At 37.1% G+C, this 21,476-nt stretch overlaps 1 protein-coding gene across 1 annotated transcript in view; it reads left to right on the top strand.

Annotated features, from left to right (window-relative positions):
- The window catches only part of LOC110091937 (GTP-binding protein TypA/BipA homolog), a 41,754-nt gene that overhangs the window by 13,453 nt on the left and 6,825 nt on the right, over window positions 1-21,476 (top strand). The window contains exons 9-13 of the mRNA XM_020816248.2: window positions 9,072-9,192; window positions 9,355-9,418; window positions 20,371-20,425; window positions 20,511-20,635; window positions 21,133-21,206. Of these exons, the coding sequence (XP_020671907.1) occupies window positions 9,072-9,192; window positions 9,355-9,418; window positions 20,371-20,425; window positions 20,511-20,635; window positions 21,133-21,206 (439 nt within the window). The remainder of the gene's footprint in view (window positions 1-9,071; window positions 9,193-9,354; window positions 9,419-20,370; window positions 20,426-20,510; window positions 20,636-21,132; window positions 21,207-21,476) is intronic.

Below are 21,476 nucleotides of genomic sequence, written 5' to 3'. Positions count from 1 at the left end.
CTGCAGCCGACTCTTGAGTCAAAACTAAAAGGAGATTATAGAGGAGATAGGGTTTATAATATATATATATAAATAATATTTTTTATATGTTTTTTTTTTTATATTATTGATGTTATTTTCTCCTTTACCATTTATTTGACTGTTTTGAGTGGAGAAAATATAAGATTGAGAAAACTGTATAGATGTCTTTTACACTATATATATTAATCATTGAACTAGTGAAGCTTCATCACTCTTTGCTGCTGTGGAAGTAGAAGAATATTTATCTAACCATGTAATTCTTAGTGTTCTCATGTGTTAATTGATCTCTTTGGCATAACTTTGTGGTTCATTGTATTTACTCATTGTCAATATTTTATTTTAAATGTTTGGTTTTTTTCCTAGATGTTGGCATCAGAACGAGGTCCATGAGCAATATAATAACTATGAAATTTGAGATTGAGAAATTTGGTGACTTGAAATAATTTTGGGCTTTGGAGAACAAAAAATGCTAGGTCTAGTAGAAGTTGTGAAGAGATGCACGGGATATTAACTCATATATATATATATATATATATATATATATATATGTTCGAGACTATGAATGAAAAAGACTAGAGAAAATATTTAGTCATAATCATGACATTTATGAGGATGATAATGAGAATGTTGAGTAATCACAAAAAACAAGTAATCAAAATAATTGCTTAAATATATATATACACACACACAGGAGTTTTAAGTTGTTTGGTGAGGTTCATCAGCATCTATAACTGTAAAGAAATAGAAATATTCCACTGAGCTTTAAAAGGGGTATAATGAGAGATATACTTCATTCAAAATACGAAGATGTCAAAAGTATCACTTTGTCAAATATTTAGATGGTGGAAACAGAAAGTAGCAGCTTGCTGCAATGAGTTGTTCTTGACAACGATGATATCCATATTACTCTTACTGTCCACGCCATTGAAAGGCAAAAAAGAACACACACTATTTCAGAATACTTTCAACAGTTTCCCATGTAGTGATAAATTTTTTTAATTTATCTTTTTAGCGATTAATGTTCAAATACCTCTCTGTGTTGCACCTCTATATCATTATTTGCAGAGGATAACTAAGGTTTTGCAAAGCTTCAAAAATTTTTTTTTGTAGGCATCATTTTTACGAGCATTTTAATGGGATTTTCTACCTCTTTTTATTTTGACTTGTATGTTACCCCTTTCAAGTAAGCATCTTACGTACAACAATAATATCAAGCCTTTATCTCATCATGTGAGGTCGGCTACACGAATCATTTTTCACCATGTGTCTTATTAAGAGTCAAATTATCATTTAAATATAATAAAAAATGTCAATTTTTAATACTGTCTAACCAGGTCATTTTAGGTCTTTCTCTAACTTTCTTAGCATAGGCCAGATCTAATACATATACTCCTAAACAAGACACCAGAAGGCTAACGCTTTATGTGGCCACACCATCTAAGACAACTGATGTAGGACTTAAATGCTTAGGCAATGTTAAATAAGAAGTTGCACGCTTTTATTTGAGAGCACAGAGCAATAGTAAATATTAAACTTGTAGTGATTTTAAATGATGAATGAAAATGAGAGAAGGGTGAAACTAGCTTAGGCTAAATCATACAACTAGAAGTTAAGATCACAAAATAATCAATTATTCAGCCATAACATACATGAAGGATTTTCAATGAGAAATCCCTAAATTAACAATGAGATTAATCACTACGTGGATCCACTCATTCACTCCCTAAATTACTAGGCTTAGTGAAGGGAGTTAACAAGATCTTTATGAATCAATTAAAGCCACAATTGAGAGCAATTAGGAAGAAATAAGATTTGGAGGAATAGTTTACCTTTGTCAAGTTATTAGGCTTGATTTGAAGTGCGAGAAGGAAGATTCGGAGTCTTGGCAGCTGATTTCGAGGAAATTCTGCATGAGGACAGCTATATGGAGCCTTCCGGGCAGCGAACAGGAACCTTCCGGACGGCAGGACATCAATAGAAACTTGCTGGAACCTGTGGACAGCAGTTAGGAATCTTGAGGACAGCAACCAGGAACCTTCCTGTAGCGGAACAACAAGTGGGCTGCTTTTGGAACGCAAGGCAGCAGCTTTCCGATGTCAAGAACCTCTAGTAATAGTGTAAGGGGGAGGGAAAGTAATTCAGATTTTGTTTGGGAGGTCTAGAGGACTTTTGGTTTAGATTTTAGTGAGAAAGGGGAGGGAAATTTGAGTTTCAAATTCATAAATTAATTGTTGAAGGGAGGGAAAGGGGTTAATTAATTCCTTAATTGGAGTTCCAATTATGGAAAGAATTAATTAAAATAGGAGAGATGATGTCGACGAAGACAGAGGAGAGAGAGGTGTCCACATTCATTGAATGTGGAGGGGCAATTAATGCTAATTAATCTCAGATTTTAATCAATCCAAGATTGAGGGGGGGGGTTCCTAAAATATGTTAATTAATTTAAGAAAGGATTTGAATTTCAAATTTATTTGAATTTGAATTCAAAAACTTTCCAAATTAATATCAAACAAATTTAGGAAAGAGGGAAAGGGACTAGGGGCCAGCGTCTAGGCCGGTGGTGGTGGGGCTTATGCCCGACAGGTGGAGGAAGAAGGGTTGGCCGGTGGGGAAGGAGTTAGGTACCTTTAGGTTTTGGTCAGCAGTTAGGGGGCTTGGCCGACGGTCTTGGGAAGAAAGAGGGGTGACTGGCGGTAGGGAGGAAGAAGAAGAGATAGACCACGGGCCCGGACGTTTCCTACAACTGGTGGCTGATCCGTTTCCCTCACCTAGGGACTTCTCTCAGTAGAGCTCTCAAACCTTTCCAAAGACATAAGTGCAGAATTTCTATTTTTTAGTAACCATCATCCTCTCAAAGAAGGAGGAGGAGACTTTAAATAACCAATACAATAAAGAAAATACAAAAAACCAACTTGCCCCTAGGGCATACACATGTGTGGGCTCCGAAAATTCGGCCCCGGCCTCCACTCGCTTTTTTCTTTTTCGGCGAGGGAGTTTTAACGAACTAAGTAAATCGAACACGAATCGAGCTTTTATCGAGCTTAATGTCGAGCTTGTTCACGAACTTCAAATGATGTTGTTCGCGAACATAAATGAGCTGAACGCATTAGTGTTCAGGTTTGTTTATTTAAGAATCGAGTATTTAAAATATTGTTCAAGTTTGTTTGTTTTGTTAATTAAACGATCGCAAATGAGCTTTAATCGAACCGAACAACGAGTAGCTTGTCGAACGTTTGGTTCGCTTGCAGCCCTACAAGTGAGGGTATAAAAGGAAAGGTACAATAAAACTCATAAACATAATAAACTAATACACCAATGATAAATCTAATACAATTATAATCAAAAGTAAAGCGGTGCAATCATGGCCGTAGATCAACGCTCTCGTCTCTAGTATACTCTCCAAGGTTGGATGCCCTCATCATTAACTCTATCTAATCTTATTTGCCATTGGAGCTATTCCAATCCTTTCACATATGTACTCATTTCACGTTGTCTTTTAAGTACAAAACCACTCATACACTTGAGTATCCTCATCTTTGCATCACTTAACTTAATTTTATGCTTCTCTTTTGACCAACATTTTGCTCCATATTGTAGGTCTCACCACTATCTTATCAAAATTTTACTCAAGTTTATGGGGTACTTTTCTATCACACAACAGTCCCAATGCATTCCTCTGCTTCAATAATTGAACTTGAATTCTACTAATAACATCCCCATCTATTTCACCTATCGCTTTGAACAATAGACCCAAGATATTTAAAACATATGCTCTTTTTAATGACTTGATTATCTAATGTCACAATCCCACACTATATCTTTTTCTACCAAAATACACTCCATGTATTCATTTTTAGATTTACTCAAACAAAAATCTTTAGACTTTAAGGTTAACTTCCATAATTCAAGTTTTCCTTCAACTCTCTCTCAAGTCTTATCAACAAGAAGAATATCATTAGTAAAAATCATACACCAATGTACATTCTTTTGCACATGTTTAGTAAGAACACCCATTACTAATGCAAAAAAGATATGGGCTTAGAGATGATCCTTATTGTAATCCAACTGAAATAGAAAAATACTTGGTCATACCATCTTGCGTTTGAACACAAGTAATAACTCTTATATATGTATTCTTAATGGCTTGAATTTAAGCCTTATTAACTAATTTCTTTTATAGAACTATCTAGAGCACCTTCAACTAAGGTTATACAACGAGGAGGAATCGATTGACTATAGAAGGTATGAATAAGTTAGTTTATGTTATGCTTAACAAATAATCGAAGAATATGCACTTTAAATTACAAAAGCAAAGAACTAGTGATGATGAATTGTATTTAATTAATAATTTACAATCTGATGATGAATGAGTAACAACAAAAAATAATGGTCTTAAAGTTGAAGTTGCAGGTCAGACTTATAATGATGAGGAGAATGAAGAAATTAATGCTGACATTAAAAGTTCTATTAAATTAGGAACAATTTCTATTTCATAATCATATAAAAGTAGTAAAAAAAAGGGTAATCTTAAGTATAATGGATTGTTTTTTTGTGTTATGAATTTGTTATTTTATTTTAGCTTATATTTAATGCAATATTAACTGGTATAAGGGATGAGAAAAAAATATTATAGTTGAAGAAGATTTTGACATAGATTATGAGGGTTTTTCTGAAGAATGTCAAAGTGAGGATGAGGCTACTTTGTGTCTTAATCCTTGGGGCTTATTTAAGTTTTAAGTGAGTGTTTAATTTGAATATAATTCTAAACTTTTGTGTTATAATAACATTTACTTTAAAAAAAAGTCATTATATTGATGGTTTATTCTATTTTATTTGTCATTTTTATGAGCTATTTATATATATTTTTAAAATTTTATTTTTTAGTTTCGAGGCTTATGCCTCACCTTGTTTTGGAAAAACATATCAATTGTTGATTTTGCCTTTTTAAATTTTGGTTTGTTGACACAAAAAGCAGAAATGGGCTCATATGTGATGGGTTGTCCTTGAGCCCATTAAGGCGGACCTTTTAACGCATTCCCATTTACTTGCCTTCATTAAGGATTTCAAATTTTATGACTTAGGTTCTCAAGTGTTAGGCCTTTTGTTGGGCCTCCTTTTCACTCTAGAAAAGCAACCCTTCTAGCCTTATCAATGTATGAGAGCTTGGGAGTAGTTTTTCTTGAGCTAGATTGATTGTGGTTAATCATATTTTCCTTGATGTTGGTAAATTTTTTATTGAGATGCAACAATAACAACAACAACAACATCAATCTTTGATCACACTACGTGGGGTCGGCTACATTAATCCTTTTTCTCCATTGTATCTAGTTAAGAGTCAAAAAATTTTTATAATTTTTTTTATTTAGATATGGGATCATAATTTTTAGTGTCAAGCCCTCATAGTTAGTTACCCCTTATGTTTGTGGTAGAGCACTATCCGGTAGGGTCACTTAGGCTTAATTTTAGGCTCAATTTAGTTAGCGGGGAATGTTTTGACTGATGGAGATAAACCCTATAAGGATTTTATAATTTCATTAGACCGTGTCTACTAGTTGGCCTAATTGTCAACGTTAGAAGGCTATGAACCTTATCATCCAAGGAGCCTATTTGCATTCATGGGTTGAGTCTCAGGTGTTCTTAGCATAACAGAATGAAAGTGTATCAAAGACATGCTTTTAATAACATAATAAAAGTGTATCAAAGACATGCTTTTAATACTTATGCCAACTTGTTTATTAACGAAGGGTTTGCCATTCTACTTTGACTAAATGGTTTAGAATCATGCCATGTGGTTGCTTGTAGTTTGGAAGTGTTAGACATGATTGACAATGGCTCAGAGGCATGACAAGTAGAATGGTTATCCATGAGTTATTGTTTGACTTGAAGAATTTTGCCAAAGACATACGAGTTTGGTTAGTAGGCTTGGTAGCAGGGGATTTGACCTTGAATTGCTCTTTACTATTCAGTTGATGGGCGGGTTAGCATGGTTGTTGGTCCAAGTTGTAATTTGGTGGCCATATAATATTGATATTATGATCTTGGCTGAGATTTGGGTCTTACGTTCAAGGGAAGGTCTGTGTGAGATTTTGATTTAATGAGCTTGTTGGCTTTATATCGATCATATTACTTAAGTTGGAGCATATATTAACAGGAAGGCTCATGAATTAAGCTAACTTTGATTGGTTTGTTGGCTTTATACCAGCTTGAATAGTTATGTTGGCACTTACATCCATAGGAAAGCGCATAAGTGGGACATAAAATTTCGAAGATGAGAAGTGCTAAAAAATTGAAATGTGCCAAACAGATCGTTCCTGACATGATATGCGTGCTTTTCTTACAGATGGTTATGCTAGATGGAATTCTTTTGAAATTCCATAGTAATACAGATTTAATGGTCAAATTTGTAGGGTTTTGGTAATGAAGTTGTCCTCATGTTGGTTTTATTTTACATGTAAAAATGATCATATCAAAGATAAACTTTGAATTATTTTGGTGGACCTTTTGAAATGTAACTTAATAACGTTTGTAATCTACCTCGCTAGTACCAGCTGGAAGCAGCAGTGTACCTTAAAAGAAGGTAAAAGATTCTTTCATTGAGGCAATAAATTAACAGATCTCTTCTTAAAGAGACATGATTCATTTTAGATTTGAAGTACCTCATTTTTGTCAATCCTTATTGTTAATATCAATTAAGTTGAGGGATGCAAGTGTTATGCACTCATTGGTTGCTTTCTCTTAGACTAAATACGCAAGTGTTACGCACTCATTGGTTGCTTTCTCTTAGACTAAATACTTCCTAGCTTATAGTTGTTGCTTTTCTTTTGTCACTACAAGGCTTCCTTTATCTGGTGTTGTGTAAAGGCGAAGACTCTTATGGAAGCTAAGCTGTGGGAGGATATTATAAGCAATTTTTTTATTGCTGGAGATACATCGCATTAATTGAATTATCTTTATTTTATTAGGATGGCCTAGACTTACTAACAGGTCCATGTAATTATATAGGCCTTAAAGGGTACTTGATTAGTAGGTACAACTTGATGACTTAAATGTAAGTTCCTTGGAAGTCTTATGCTTTAGAGGTTCTATAAATTGAGGGGTTTTTAATGCAATGGGTTTACATGCACCTTGGGATCACTTACGTAACTTCAGTTGAGTGTATATCTCATTTTGCATTGCCGCGAATATTTAAGATAAATCTCTGATGGCTATAGTACTTTAGGCTAATTCCTATGACAGATATTTCAACTTCATATCTTTTCCCATGAAGATTTTTCCATGACTCTCTTTCATGAAAAAAATCATAATGGAGTTATAAACCCCCATTTATATTTGCTCGATGAAAGTTATGTTGCGATCTTGAAATCCTGAGCTTAATATGCCTTAATAGGCTACAACATGTCTTTTTGACCATTAGCATTTTCTTCTAAATCATGGTGATCTATCATCTAAAATGATCTTAATCATTGATTTAGCTGATGTCAAAACATTTTAATCTAGGTCTCATGATTTGAACTAATGGAAAAATGTATGATACTAAGGATAAAGAGTTGTGAAAGTACCAGGGGTGCCTCTTGATTCTATTTGGATTGATTTCAGCCCAAATTAGAACTTAACAGACCCCAATTTGGCCCCTAAAATTTGTAGAAACAGAGGATAGACTAGTATTGAAACATTATGATTTGGTTCAGCCTTTGACTTTGTTGGCCCACATTAGTCTTTGAATTTGAGTGTTAACAAAACCAGCACTGATCTATGAACAAAAAAAAGCAAGTGAGCTATAAGGGGAAGAATCAGGGGAAATCTTTTCATGCATGGGTAGAGGTTGGTCTGGGTAAGGGAGATCCATGGCATATTCCAGTGATGATTGAAATCAAAACATAAAAAATATTTTACCAAATTTGCAACAAAGTACTACAAAATAAAATCTCCACCTTTCAGACATGCATTGTCAAAATAGATTATCTATTACATCCATTTAGGATCTTCCACCCTTGAAGTTAATACTTGCTCGATATCTCTTAAATGATAAGGCAATCCATAATTTTCCCTCACCAATATGGATATCCTGCCCCTTGCTCTTTCTTGAAGTCGTCTTCATGGCATAGCCTTATTATGCTTGGTGGTCTCTAATCTAGCCTACCTTCTACACTTGGTTTGCTAGCAACAGCATCATCAAGTTCTCAATACCTCCAGTGACATGTGCTACATATAAAGAAATCACTTTAGTGCTAGGGAAGGTTTTGTTGATGGAGGGTGATGGAGAGGGAAAAAGAAAGAACTCTGTTTACATAATTTAGAGCGCTCCATGTATACAATTTGGATCTTAGGAGAAACTATATGCCTCACAAATAGTTATGTTTCATTTGTCAATTCAATTACACATCATGGATCCCTATTTATAAAAATAAGGTAAGAAGGATTAGGCCAAATATTTAAAACAAATTCAATCCTAAAAAGGACTCAATTGTATTCATTAGTAAGTTAGATCAATTGGGTCACTCAAGTAACTAAGGGCCAAGATAAGAACTAACATGAGCCTATGGTTTTATAGACTTTAAGAATTGCATCTAGGTTACAAAATTTTATGAATAAATTAAATTGGTCAACTTGGGTTTGTTTGGAATTTTGGATCAACTCATGAGTTTTTCCAAATCCTTTTATAAAGCACATAAATTCTTGTTTCTTAATATTTACACCTTTTATTATGAATAAATTGTTTCTCATTTAAAATTACTTTTGAGTTAGTTATATTATCACAAGCAATTAAATTGTTTCTTATCCAAAAGTACATTTCACATAATTGTATTGTTTTCATCAATCAAACAAGTTTCCTTGCTATAATATTCTACATAGTTTCTATTCATTACAACATTATCCAAAAATTTTTAAAACCTATGGTATTTTTTATTTTATTTAGCATTCAATTTCCTTTACCTCTCTTTTCACCGACTTTGATTGGTGATCATTTATGATTTTGATTAGAAATCATTGTTTTCTTTCATTTTGGAGTGGTGAACCTTATTATATTTACTATAAATCTTAAATTTCAGTTAACTGGAGGAAAAATAGGTGACCGCTTGGTGGCTGAAGCTGAAACAAATCTTGCTATAAATGTTATTCCGGGTGCATCTGAGTCCTTTGAAGTTCAAGGGAGAGGGGAGCTACAATTAGGTATGTTTTACTTTTTTTTTTCAATTTTTGTATATATTTCATTTATTATATAATATATCATTAGTCATTCATTGCACGTATTTTTTAAAGTACTTATTAAATTAAATTATCCTAGTGACATATTTGATATTTCTTGTGCTTACGATTGTTGTAAATGCATAGGTATTTTAATTGAAAACATGAGGCGTGAAGGATTTGAGTTGTCTGTTTCGCCTCCAAGGGTCATGTGAGTTTAAAATATAGTATGGCCTTTTATTATATTTATCAATGTTTATTTTGTATATTATTTTTTGATATGTTTGTTTTTTCCTTTTTATTTGAGACTCTAGAGGAACCTTTTATGTTCTTAATTGTTTTTAAAAGGTATACACATTGGTTTGGAGAAAATTGAAGGAAAGGCAATATAAAAGAAGGAAGAAATTGAGAGGTGAATTTGCCCAATTTGCATTTGAAAGAGAAAATGTGGACATCTAGTGAGAGACAAATGTATGTGGGGGATAGGAGGGAGGGAGGGGTTGGGGTGGGGGTAGTGAGGGGGAATGATGAATGATTGTAATTGTTGTTATTGCAAGGTTAATTCGTATAGCGGGTTCTTGCGCTAGATTCTCAACTTTATACTTATGTTCATTAGTTATTGCAATGAATTACTATAGTAGGGTTGATCATATATATTTGGCGGCAACAATTGTTTAGTGGTGGTTTTGTTTCCTTTATCCATACACATCCCCTAGATTTTAATTTGTGGAGCTTTGATGAAGCGCCTCTTTTGCTAATTCCTACACCGAGTTTATATATATGTGAGTTTACTATTATGGATTTTTGAGAGTTGTGTTTTTTTGTTTCGTGCCTTATGTAGATGCTTGAGCTAATAGATCCTCTTTGATAAGTGACTTTTGGAGTTTGGTAATTATAAATATATGATATTTAAGTTTGTAACATATTATTTTTGATTAATAATAAACATCTTGCTTATGTTTAACCTCGTGTGATGTTTTAGACATTAATTCCTTTCAGGCGGTGAAGTGTAATTGTTATAATTTCTATGGTAATTCATCTCCTTATGCTATCATAGGGCCTATATTTTCTTAGTGAATTATTTATATGCCGAACGACCGAAGTATCATTCTTCTTGTTCAATAAGTCTTTTAAACCAACATCCTAAGCTCACACTCATAAGGGTTGAGCTATTATGTCCATTCAATAAGCTCTAATTGTTGAATTTGATTGCACATTTGATTGTTCAATAATTCAATGATCGAATTAGTTCATCATTCTTTCAATAAACTTAAAAGTCAATCTGGCACGGCCAGTTCAAAAGCATTGGTACTGAGCTATTACATTAAATTAATATGGTTCAGTAGCCAAGTCAACATAATATATAGCAATATAATATGTCCAAGACCTGAATTGTCCCCTTTGCTTGTTCGATCAGCCTAAAGGTTATACTAGCACCCTAGTTCATAAGCCTAGGGTCGAGTTGTCATGTCAATTCAATAAGCTCTAGTAGCCTAGTTGGCATGCGTTATGATGGTTCAACAAGTATAAAGAATCATCTCTTTGCCAATCTAACAAACCCAAAGGCCGAACTAGCTCTTAGCTCATTAGCCCAAGGGCCAAGTGCCCTAGTCAAATAAGTTACAATACCATAGGTGGCATAAATATGCACAGGTTTAATAAACTTAGTAGAGGAATTGAATTCTATTTATATTAAATTCTAATTTCAATTGTTTGAGGATAATGCAGAGTACATATGACACTAACGCTCTAATTTAGTGCTAGGATTATGATCGAAAGGGCGCAATGAATTTATCTTGTTATAGTGGCACACAACATTTTTTATGAGGCAATTTGTTTATCTAAAATTAGGGTTAATTAAATTAAAAAATAAGTCAAGCTTTGTAATCAAAATTTTCTTAATTATAGTTCCTTAATTAGTGGATTGAATACCTTTTAGACTGTCAATAGTAGCAGCAATGGAATTGCTCTTCATCACCCATTCTTTTGCACACCCATTGGTGAATGACTGACCACATTCTCCTTCTCTCTGTTGCATGCTTGTTGATGTTTGATCAAACCGAAGCCTAAAGACTTTTTCATCGTTGCTCTTCGATCTGATTGAAGTTTAAAGACCTTTGCGTTTAGTTGCTCTTCGATCTGATTGAAGTTTAAAGACCTTTGCGTTTAATTGTGTCTCCCTTCGTTGATCCTCAATTTAGTTTTACAGAGCAAAATGCTTGCCTTCAATGATCATGCCTAACCAAGCCAATCAATAACTTCATTACCATTTTATAATGTCAGGTAAGACAGTCACAACTTCAACATTGTTTAAATACCCATGGCCTCTAATCTTGGGTGGGCTGGGTGTTGTCGTCATTTTGAACTCATAAATAAAAGTTAACACTCTAATTGAATTTTTTTGCCTATGACTCTCATCAAAGAACTTAAAATATAATGCATATAAATTATTATTTTTTTGTGTAAATTAAAAAAAAAATCAGTCATCATCATATTCAGAATTATTAAATTTGATGGATTATAGTGATGGATCAATGGAATTAAATTATTTTGAAGGACTTATAGTTGTTGTACTATTTCTCTACTATCACTTAGGAACCTTAGCGTTGAAGTAGGGAGAATGAGGATATGTCTATGGTTGGTTAGGATCGGCCAAGTAAGGGAAATCTTACTTAGCTAAGAGCTTCTTGATGGCCATTTGGGTGGGATGATTTCTACATGGAAAAGCTAATGCTTATAAAAACTCATGGAAAATCTTAAGGAATGTGTCTGGGTTTGTTTTGGAGTTAACTTGATTTTTTGAAGGATTTTTAAGTGGAGAATGACCTGGAAATTAAGTCTGGGTCGCTCTTGCTCAAGATTGCTCGATTTTTAATGACTTGGCATATCTTCCTTTTTTTTCAAGGAAGAAGGTAAGCTTCAGCCACGAAATATTAGAGGGGATATATGATTTTGTTCCAAACCTATAGAAAGAAACTTGCAAAAAAAATCCTCACACCAAGCCAAAGAGAAAGGAATTGTTTCACCAAGAACTTTCAAATTTTATTCAAACCAGCATAAAAAGTCTTCTTTTATCAATTACATTCTTTAAGAATAATTTTATACATAATTTTACTTTTGAAAGTCAAATTTCCACAAAAGGAGGGGATTGATTCCATGTTTCAAGGGTGGTTGGAGGTGGTTGCTTGGAGAGTGTAGTTGGCTCCTTGTTTCAAGGGTAGTGGAATGAAGCAGTTGTTTATTGGCATTGATGATTTGTTGACCCTCCTTTGCTCCCCTTGACTTCCTTGAACTAATAAAATGAGTCTTTAATCATTTTTGCTCTTTCGCAAGTCAAGCTCCTATGTTGGAGTTGACCACCTTAATTTGCTTGATTTTGCTCATCTAGCTTGGCTTCTTGACATTACTCCACATATGTACTGCACATAACCATCTATATACAACACATAACCTTACAAATAACTAAAAATATCATATTGTCTTGCTATCACATACATGAAAGTTTAAATACATGAAGAGCTTGGCAATAACCATTATTTTTCTATCATTGACCTAGTATTAGGCCAATGTTGAGCATTTATCTAGTTAGCACAGTTATGTTGCCGTGTAAAATATGAAAACATGCGAAATATATGTGAATAATATGTGAGCACAATTATTTTCTAGCACATTGATAATAGTTTTAATATATTGAAGGCATATTCATAAGATGTTTCTGGAGCAAAGAATTCTTGAAGGCAATTTGCACATTTTAAAAAGAGCTTCTCGCATGGCATCCCAGCATGCGGAAAAACTCCGCCCTGTTCGCGTCTGGGCCGGTCCCGCATGGACCGGCTGGACTGGTCCACTGGACCGGTCTAACAATACTCTCCTCCCAAAGATCCACCTTGTCCTCAAGGTGGAGATATGCTCGTGTCCTGGTGGAGGTGGCCATCCTTGAGGTGGTAGAAAATCCTTATCAAATTGCTGAAGTAGGGGTTGCCCTGAAAGAGAAACATCCCCTCTCTCCTCCATCCTGATCACAGTCAGCTTATGTAGTCCCACCCGATAAGCTTCCCGCACTTCTTGTAGGCTCCTAACCATGGTCTTAAGTGATATCATGGATTTGGATATCCCTGCATTTACCCTTATAACCACCTTTCTCCCATCCACTATTAATTCCATATTGAGTGCTGCCCAATTGTCCTTGGTTTTCCCCAAGGTTTGCAATCATTTTATTCCCAGGATGACATCAGTACTTCCTAACTCTAGTGGGAGAAAATCCTCCCTTATCTGAATCCCCTGGATGGTGAACACCACTCATTTACAGATCCCCTGGCCTTTCTCTACCTTCCCTGTACCAATCATCACCTCATAACAACCGGTGTCCACCAATTTCACTCTTTGTTGATTGACAACTTGAGTGGAAATGAAATTATGGGTAGCCTCACTGTCAATCAAAACAACCACCTCCATGCTTGCTATCTCCCCCTTCACCTTTATCGTATGATTCGAGGTGAACCCTACTACTGAATTCAGGGAAACCTCGGCCAGATCCAAATGCAACTTCTCCTCCCTCTCTTCCTCTAACTCCCCCCACCTCCCTCAGTTTTCTCATCATCACAGACGGTGAGAACCTGAAGAGTTCGGTCCTTGAACCGATGTCCTGGCGTATATTTCTCCTCGCACCTGAAACACAACCCCTTTGTCCACTTCTCCTACATCTCCTTCTCTGTCAGCCTCTTGAAATTTTTCCCACTCCCTCCCCCTACTGGCTTCTCCCTGGTGGTCTCATTAATGTTGCCTGATGCAGGCCCCTTGGGTGCTAGAAGAGTGGTCGTCGTCCTGTAAGAGCCTCCTGAGCTGCTGTTCCTGACCCCCTTCTCCAGATTCTTCTGATTTTCCACCAGCTGTGCCAACTTCATGGCCTCGCCCAAGTCACTAGGCATCAGAACTTTCACTGCCGCTCGGATATCTGCCTTCAACCCCTTCATGAAGTTCCCCTCCAATATCGTATCTGATAATCGCTTCACCCTACTGGCTAGGTGCTCAAACTGCTCCCGATTGTTTGCTACTGATCCCTCCTGTGCCAAAGCAAAGAATTGTTCATAGAAATCTCCTCCCTGATCGGTTTGTAAACGTTTTATTATACAGTCCTTGAATTCCCTCCAGTCCCTGATAGGTCTCCTCTGATCTCTCCTAGGGGTGTCAATTTCGGGTAACGGGTCAGGTTCAGGTCGAACCCGGGATTGACCCGGGTTCAATCGGGTCAACCCTAACTCGACCCAGGTAGGTAAACGGGTCAAATATTCGAACCCGAACCCGACCCGGCGGGTTGCCGGGTTGACCCGACCCGACACGGGAAGGAGATTTTTGGGTTGACCCGGCAACCCGTCGGGTCAACCCAAACCCGACCCATTTTTTCAAACGGGTCAAATCTGCGAACCCGAACCCAACCCATTTTCAAACGAGTTGGGTCCAACCCGGATTTTTCGGGTCGGGTCTGGGTCGGGTTTTCGTGTCGTGTCAAATATTGACAGCCCTAATCTCTCCATTAGTACCATGACAGTGCCTTCCCCTCCAAACGTAGGCCTACTACTATCCGCTTCTCATCCTCCATTAGCCCATTAACGGCAAAGTACCTCTCCACCTTATATATTCACCCATACGCATCCTCCCCCTCGTAGATAGGATCTTCAACTTCTTCACCTTCTATTCTCCACAATTCCCCCTTATTCCTCCATTGATTCCCTCTCCCAAGTGCTCGGCCCACCCCACGTCTTCCGATTTTCTCTTGCCCTGCCATAGCCCAAACCCCCTTTGAATTCCCCTCTTCTTCCTTCAAAATCAGCACCACGGCGACCATAATGTACCTCCCGACATTCTCAATCAGCACCCCTTTGCTCCGTCCCTCTATACCCATGCCTTTTCCCATACCTACCTCCTTTATCCTCCCCCTGGAAAGGCTCCATAAAGGGTTTTCTTCTTTTTGCCTCCATGATTTCCACCTCGTCTTCCTCCCTACAAATTTCTGAAGTGTTTTTTCTTTTCTCTTCTTTTGCCATGGAAGCTGTTATTTGGTTTTGAATTTTCAATATTTTCTTCATCATGTCCCGGAGATCGGCTACTTGTTCTTCCATAGAGGAAATTCTTTCCTCCACCGTTGTCTTGATTTGATTCATTTCCCCTTCAAGCCTTTCTTCTAGCGCATCAATTTTCTTGGACGCCATCTCGATCTGAACTTTTATAAATCCAAAAATTCCGAATTTGGATTACAAAAACAGCACTTTGTCTGTTCCCGACCAAAAACCAGCTGCTGAAATTCGTCCAAAACAGCCCACGAACGGTCCCAAGACTTGCTCTGATACCAATTTGATAGGAAACACTTGTAGTTCTCAAGTATTTCCTATCAATCTTCGAAAAACAGCGAGAAATCTACACAAAAGTCCGCCAAAACTACGAAAGCAGTAGATTTGTATTTGATGAAAGGAAAACGGAAAAATAGCAAGATACAATTAATCCTCTATTCGAGAGGAGGATCGTTCTCTCCCAATCTCTAGACGCCGCTAGAGCCCAAAAAGAAATCGAAGTGGTCTCAAATTTCAGCGAAATTCCAGATACCCAAAACCTAGGAAAACAAACTATTTAATGCATACAAATCAAAAGGAAATCCCTAAACAGTCCCTACATTCAAATTTCCCTCTTAATTCTCAAAAAAACTTCCTATTCGACTCCCGCACGACGTGCGTCTCGCGCGGCATCCCAATAGGCGGAAAAACTCCGCCCTGTTCACGTCTGGGCCAGTCCCGTGTGGACCAGCTGGACCGGTCCACTGGACCGGTCTAACAGTTGACATGATGCCAACAAGCCCATCAAACTAAAATATTCGGGCTACCTTACCTACAAGGTAATGTCATCACCATAATTGGGCTTTTCTTATCATTGAGGTTGTAAGTCTCTTTTATGGGTCTTCCAATGGATGTATGCCAGATCCTAATTAATTCGGCTGGCACAAAGCTAACACGGGCTACCTTACCTACAAGGTAATGTCGTTAGACTCATAATTGGGCTTTTCTTATCGTTGAGGTTGTAAGTCTCTTTTATGGGTCTTCTAATGGATGTATGCCCGATCCTGATTAATTCGGCTGGCACAAAGCCAACAAACCCATTAAATCAAAATTCGAGCTTCCTATATATGTAAGCTTCATCCCAAAATAAAAAAAAAAAATTTAAAAAAAAAAACAAGCTTCATCCCAAATTATTATTACCTGAAATCCCATTGCCAATAAGTCATCGGTCAAATTAAATCCACCTATCCCTTTATATATTTTAGATACACTTTTTCAAGTGAAAACAAAACTCATTAATAACTAATATTCATGTTGCCTCTAACATATTGCTAGTCATATTGAACTTCTCTCCATTTCGCATGATCATTCTTTGTGTTTTTGAACTATTTGGTAGGGGTGTCAATATTTGACACGACACGAAAACCCGACTCGAACCCAACCCAAAAATTTTGGGTTAGGGTCAACCCTTTTGAGAAATGGGTTGGGTTCGGAATTCCAACCCGTTTGTAAAACCGGGTCGAGTTTAGGTTGATCTAAAAACCTAAAACCAACTCAAGTTGACCTGCAAACAGCGTTGTCCTGTCTGCCGCTGCCCTCGCATGCCCATTGCGGCCAGACGTTTTGTTTGCGGCGTTGCCCTCTCGGCCTAGCCGGCGGCCCAACGCTATGGCAGCGACCTAAGACTGCAGTCACCGCATGCTGGGAAGGTTTCGAAACAGGCTTGCCCTAGCTAGTGGCCTGACGATGTCCTAAGACCTAAGACCGCAGTCACCAGCAATCCGACGCAGCCCTCATGAGTCACGGTCTAGCCGGCGACCTTGCTTGCCGCACTTGCGCGCCGCCAGCAAGCCATATGCCCGTGTCACCGCATGAAGCGGGTAGTGTCTGGTTGACCCGGGCCTGAGGCTGGTCGGGTTCAGGCTTGTCGAACAATAACGGATCACTGTTGAGTTCGACCAGAACTCGACCCGCAACCCATTTTTGACACCCCTACTATTTGGTTGATGTAGAACGGAAAGCAAGCTTTGTTAGGGAGAGGATCTCTCAGCAGCTTTGGGGTTTTAGGTTTCTTGGACAGCAGTTTGGAAGCCTTCTTGGACCGCTTCCTTGCTGGTTTAGGGGTCTTTGGACAGCAGGGAGGACCTGTCTGGTCTACAGGACAGCAAGGTTGAGCTGCCGTAATCCTTGGACAGCAGTTAAGAGATCTCCAAAGGTAAGAAATCTTGTGAAAGGGGCTTCAGAACAATAGTTTCAGCCTTCCTCTGGTGCAGGACAGCAAACAGACATTTGGGGGAGAGGGGAAAACAGTCTCAGATTTCCAATAAAATTTTGAAGGGAATTTTCAGATCTCGATGGACTAGATTGTAGAGAAATTGGACGAAGTAATCTAGCAGTAATTGTGGAGAGAAAGTTGAGATTAATTTCCCACTCAAGGCCCTTGAATTGGGGAGCTATCTATTGTAAATAGGAGAGGGGAGGGAGGCGGTGGACTAAGAGAGAAAACCGGGATTTAATTCCAAAGGGGAAACAGGATTTGGAAAGGGGATTTAACGGAAGTGGGGCCTGGAGCTTTTCGGCCAGAAAAAAATAAATCTCAGATTTTGGAAATACTTCCAAGGAAGGAATTAGCTTAAGGAAATAATTGTAATTCCAGATTCTCACGTGGAGGGATAGGGAATTAATTATTGCATTAATTCCATAGGGAGAGGTTTTAATTTGAGAAAGAAATCAAGAGGTGGGGCATGAGGGGGTTTCGGCCAAGCAAGAACCAAGGAGAATTAATGTGGAAATTTAAGGCTTATTGATTTGAATTTAGGAATTTTCAAAATCTGAATTTAATTTCAGTTTTGATTGAAATTGGGGGGAACTTAATTTGAAATTTGATTTCAAATTAAGAGGCCATTAATGCTTTAATTGAGGAATTAATGGGAGGAAAACCCATGGTGGCCGGCGGCATGTAAAGAGAGAGGGAGGGGATTTGGGCAAGGTTTGGGGAGTTTCCAAAGAAGAAAAATGTATTAGGAAGGTTATGACTAAATCCAAACTCTTTGAATTTAAATTTGAATCATGCATAACACTTTCCTAAATAAGAATTTCCAAATTTGGAAAGAATTGAAATTCAAAATTTGAATTTCAAATTTGAATCAAATCCTTTCTAATTTCTCGTAGGGTGAATTATGGAAAGTCATGAAGATATTGAGATTACCGTCATGGGGGAAAAAGATGGGGTTTCGGGTGAGGCTAGAATCCGGCGGCCAAACGAAGATGGGGAGGAGGAAGAAGATGAAGATAACTACGAAGAGCAATAAGAAGGAACAAAAGCAAATAAACAAAATATCAAAGATACAACCGCGAGCCCGGACACATCCTGCGGCTGACGGGTACTACGTTGCCCTTCTCCAAGGGACTTCACGCCATGAGCCCGGACCCATCCTGCGGCTGGTGGAAACTCCGACTCCCTCCCATAGGGATTTCACTAACGTTCTTCCCAAAGAACCCAAGTGCAAAACGCAAATTTTTTTTTATTAATAACCCATCATACCAAATACAAGAGAAGGGGCCTCTATATATAGGCCTCAAAAGAAATTAAAAGACATATTAGCCCCTTGGGCTTACATAAGACAAAAGGGTAAAAAGGGAAATCGTAAAATTAAATCAAAATACACTTAATAAACTAAAATAAAACAAAGTGATCTCGGTTTTCGATCTTCAGCTCCTCGGATAAGCATGGACGGTTGGATGTCCGCATCATTCTCCCGGGGTGGCACGGTGGCTTTGGAGAGGAGTAACTAATGGGATTTGTTTCCAAACAAGGGGTTTCCCTTTTGGAATAAATCAAGCAAAACACAAATTCAGCTAGGTGAGAGTTACGGAATTGAGGAAGTGAAATAGGAATTAATTAGAGATATGGGTGGAGGAGTCAGGAAACAGACCAGAGGAAATTTCGGCCAACCGTTTGTTAGTTAATGAATTGATATCATTCTTGAAAGCTTTGATGCACATATGCATTTCCCTTTTCCATCGCAATCTACTTGGGACACTTGAGAGGGTCAACCCTTGGTTGCTAATCAGGCTCCAAGAAAGTTATTGCTCAAAATCCTAGGACATTGGAAGAGTAGATCAATTGGTATCTTTGGGATGACGGAAATATGAGATGTTGATTTGGTTTTCCTCATCAATTCAAGAATTCCCCACTCAATTAAATTTACATCTAACTACTAAATCTAAATATAAAATTGAACCTAAGCAATCTCCTTAATCGAGTGGGAGGTGTATTTCACTAACTTTCCAGGCTTGCACTTATAAGAAGTCTTGACCTTATATCTAAATAAACCTTTATATAGGATTAAGGGAAATTTGGTTAATAAACTAACTTTATCAACATGTCCGTTTTGAAGTCTTGAGTGATCATGCATGTGTAATGTATAAGAAAGGTCTTCTCTCCAATTAGATTTGTATAGTTTTTTTTTTTTTGGCATTTTTAGCGAGCTGCTTTTGTAGAAATTCCTGCATCACCCAACAGATAGACCCAAAAACTAATATTATTATTCTGATGCTTTTTTATAATGATAATTAATTGGTTTACTGCTGTTGTTCACATAGTTTCCTCCTACTTGAAAAGCCATGATGCTATACTCTTCGTAAAAGCACTTTATTCGCATTTAGAAAATCCATGAGGTGGTTTACTGTTGTTGTTCACATAGTAATTTGTTTTGGCTGATCTCTATGTCTTTAGATTTGGATATTTTATTGCTATAAATTCCATGCTGTTATATCAGTTTTGCACCTGCCTTCTGTAAGTTGATTTTTTTCCTTTAAACTTCATTGGATATAATTATTAGTCTTACCCTAACTATTTGGGGTCAACTTTATGCATCCTAGTTCATTCCTTCTTGATGTGCGCTTAATGTGGCATTATGCACAAACTTTTGTGTACAACTTCTATTAGTGGACCTTTATTCTAGACCTGCCCTTGCTTTTCCTTTAGCACTAATTCAATCTCCTTGTATTCTTGATGTCTTCTATTCTTAGTTGCTCATGCCCAAACCACACAACTATGGTGCTCGTGTATTGTTTGAGTGTTTGACATGAATGCTTTCTCTTATGGATCCAGGTATAAAACTGAGAATGGTGAAAAGCTAGAGCCTGTAGAGGAAGTGACAATTGAGGTGCAAGATGTCATTAGAAAGTTCCCTTCACCCTAGTTCCTTTCACCTTTTTTGTTTTTCTAAATTGACTGAATTGCCATTTCAGGTAAATGAAGAGCATGTTGGCCTCGTCATGGAGGCCCTTTCACATAGGAGAGGTGAGGTGGTTGACATGGGTCCTGTTCCAGGGAATGTTGGTAGAACCAGAATGTCACTTACATGCCCCTCTAGGTTGGTAATTTTATTCTGCTGAACTTCTATTTTATCAGCTAAATCTTTGGAGGATGCTATTGTTTGGCCATTTATATTTACCATTAATTAGGTTTTTTTTCTTAATTTTACGTTAGAGGATAAGCTAATGCATCATTTAATTTTTATTTTCATTTCCTTAGTTTCAGTTTTTACTTTGAGTTTTGCGTGTCTTTTAAGGAAACCGCATTTTTTCACCGTTTCACTGTGATTGCTATTGTATTTTTGAACCATTAATCATGATACTTCTTTTCTTATTATCATGCATAAGCTATATATTTATTGGATGGCAAACTCCATAAATTTTTAGCTAATCTTGTCTGTTTGTTCCTTTTTCTTATGGTTCAATAGGTCTGCTAAGTGATATTTACTAATGAATATTCTTATATCATTTAATAATGTCTCTCTCAAACTTTTCAACCGTTCAAATAAATGAGGAGAGAAAATGCTGAAGGATTAATTTTTGTGGACTATTATAGGGGCTTAGTTGGATATAGAAGTGTATTCAGCACCGATACCCGTGGAAGTGGATTTATGCATCGTGCTTTTCTTAGTAAGTTTGTTCAGTTATTTATAATGGTTTCTTATTCTTTAACCTATTTGCTTTTTTTTTGTCTTGTAATTTTTCTTCTGCCTATGCTCATCTTTTTCTTATGCAAAGTAATTTTTGGAACTTAATGCCAAGGTTGTGAAAACCGGACCTGACAACGAATCGGAAGAAGGAGAGGTTCAAAGTTTGACCGGTTCGATCGGTCGGTCGAACTGGGGTCGAACCTGATGATGTAATAAATAATAATATTATTAAAAATTAATTATAAAAAAT

This window comes from Dendrobium catenatum, unplaced genomic scaffold (assembly GCF_001605985.2).
Source record: "Dendrobium catenatum unplaced genomic scaffold, ASM160598v2 fragScaff_scaffold_8, whole genome shotgun sequence".
Classification (NCBI taxonomy): Eukaryota; Viridiplantae; Streptophyta; class Magnoliopsida; order Asparagales; family Orchidaceae; genus Dendrobium; species Dendrobium catenatum.
This window is presented reverse-complemented; position numbering and strand designations above follow the sequence as displayed.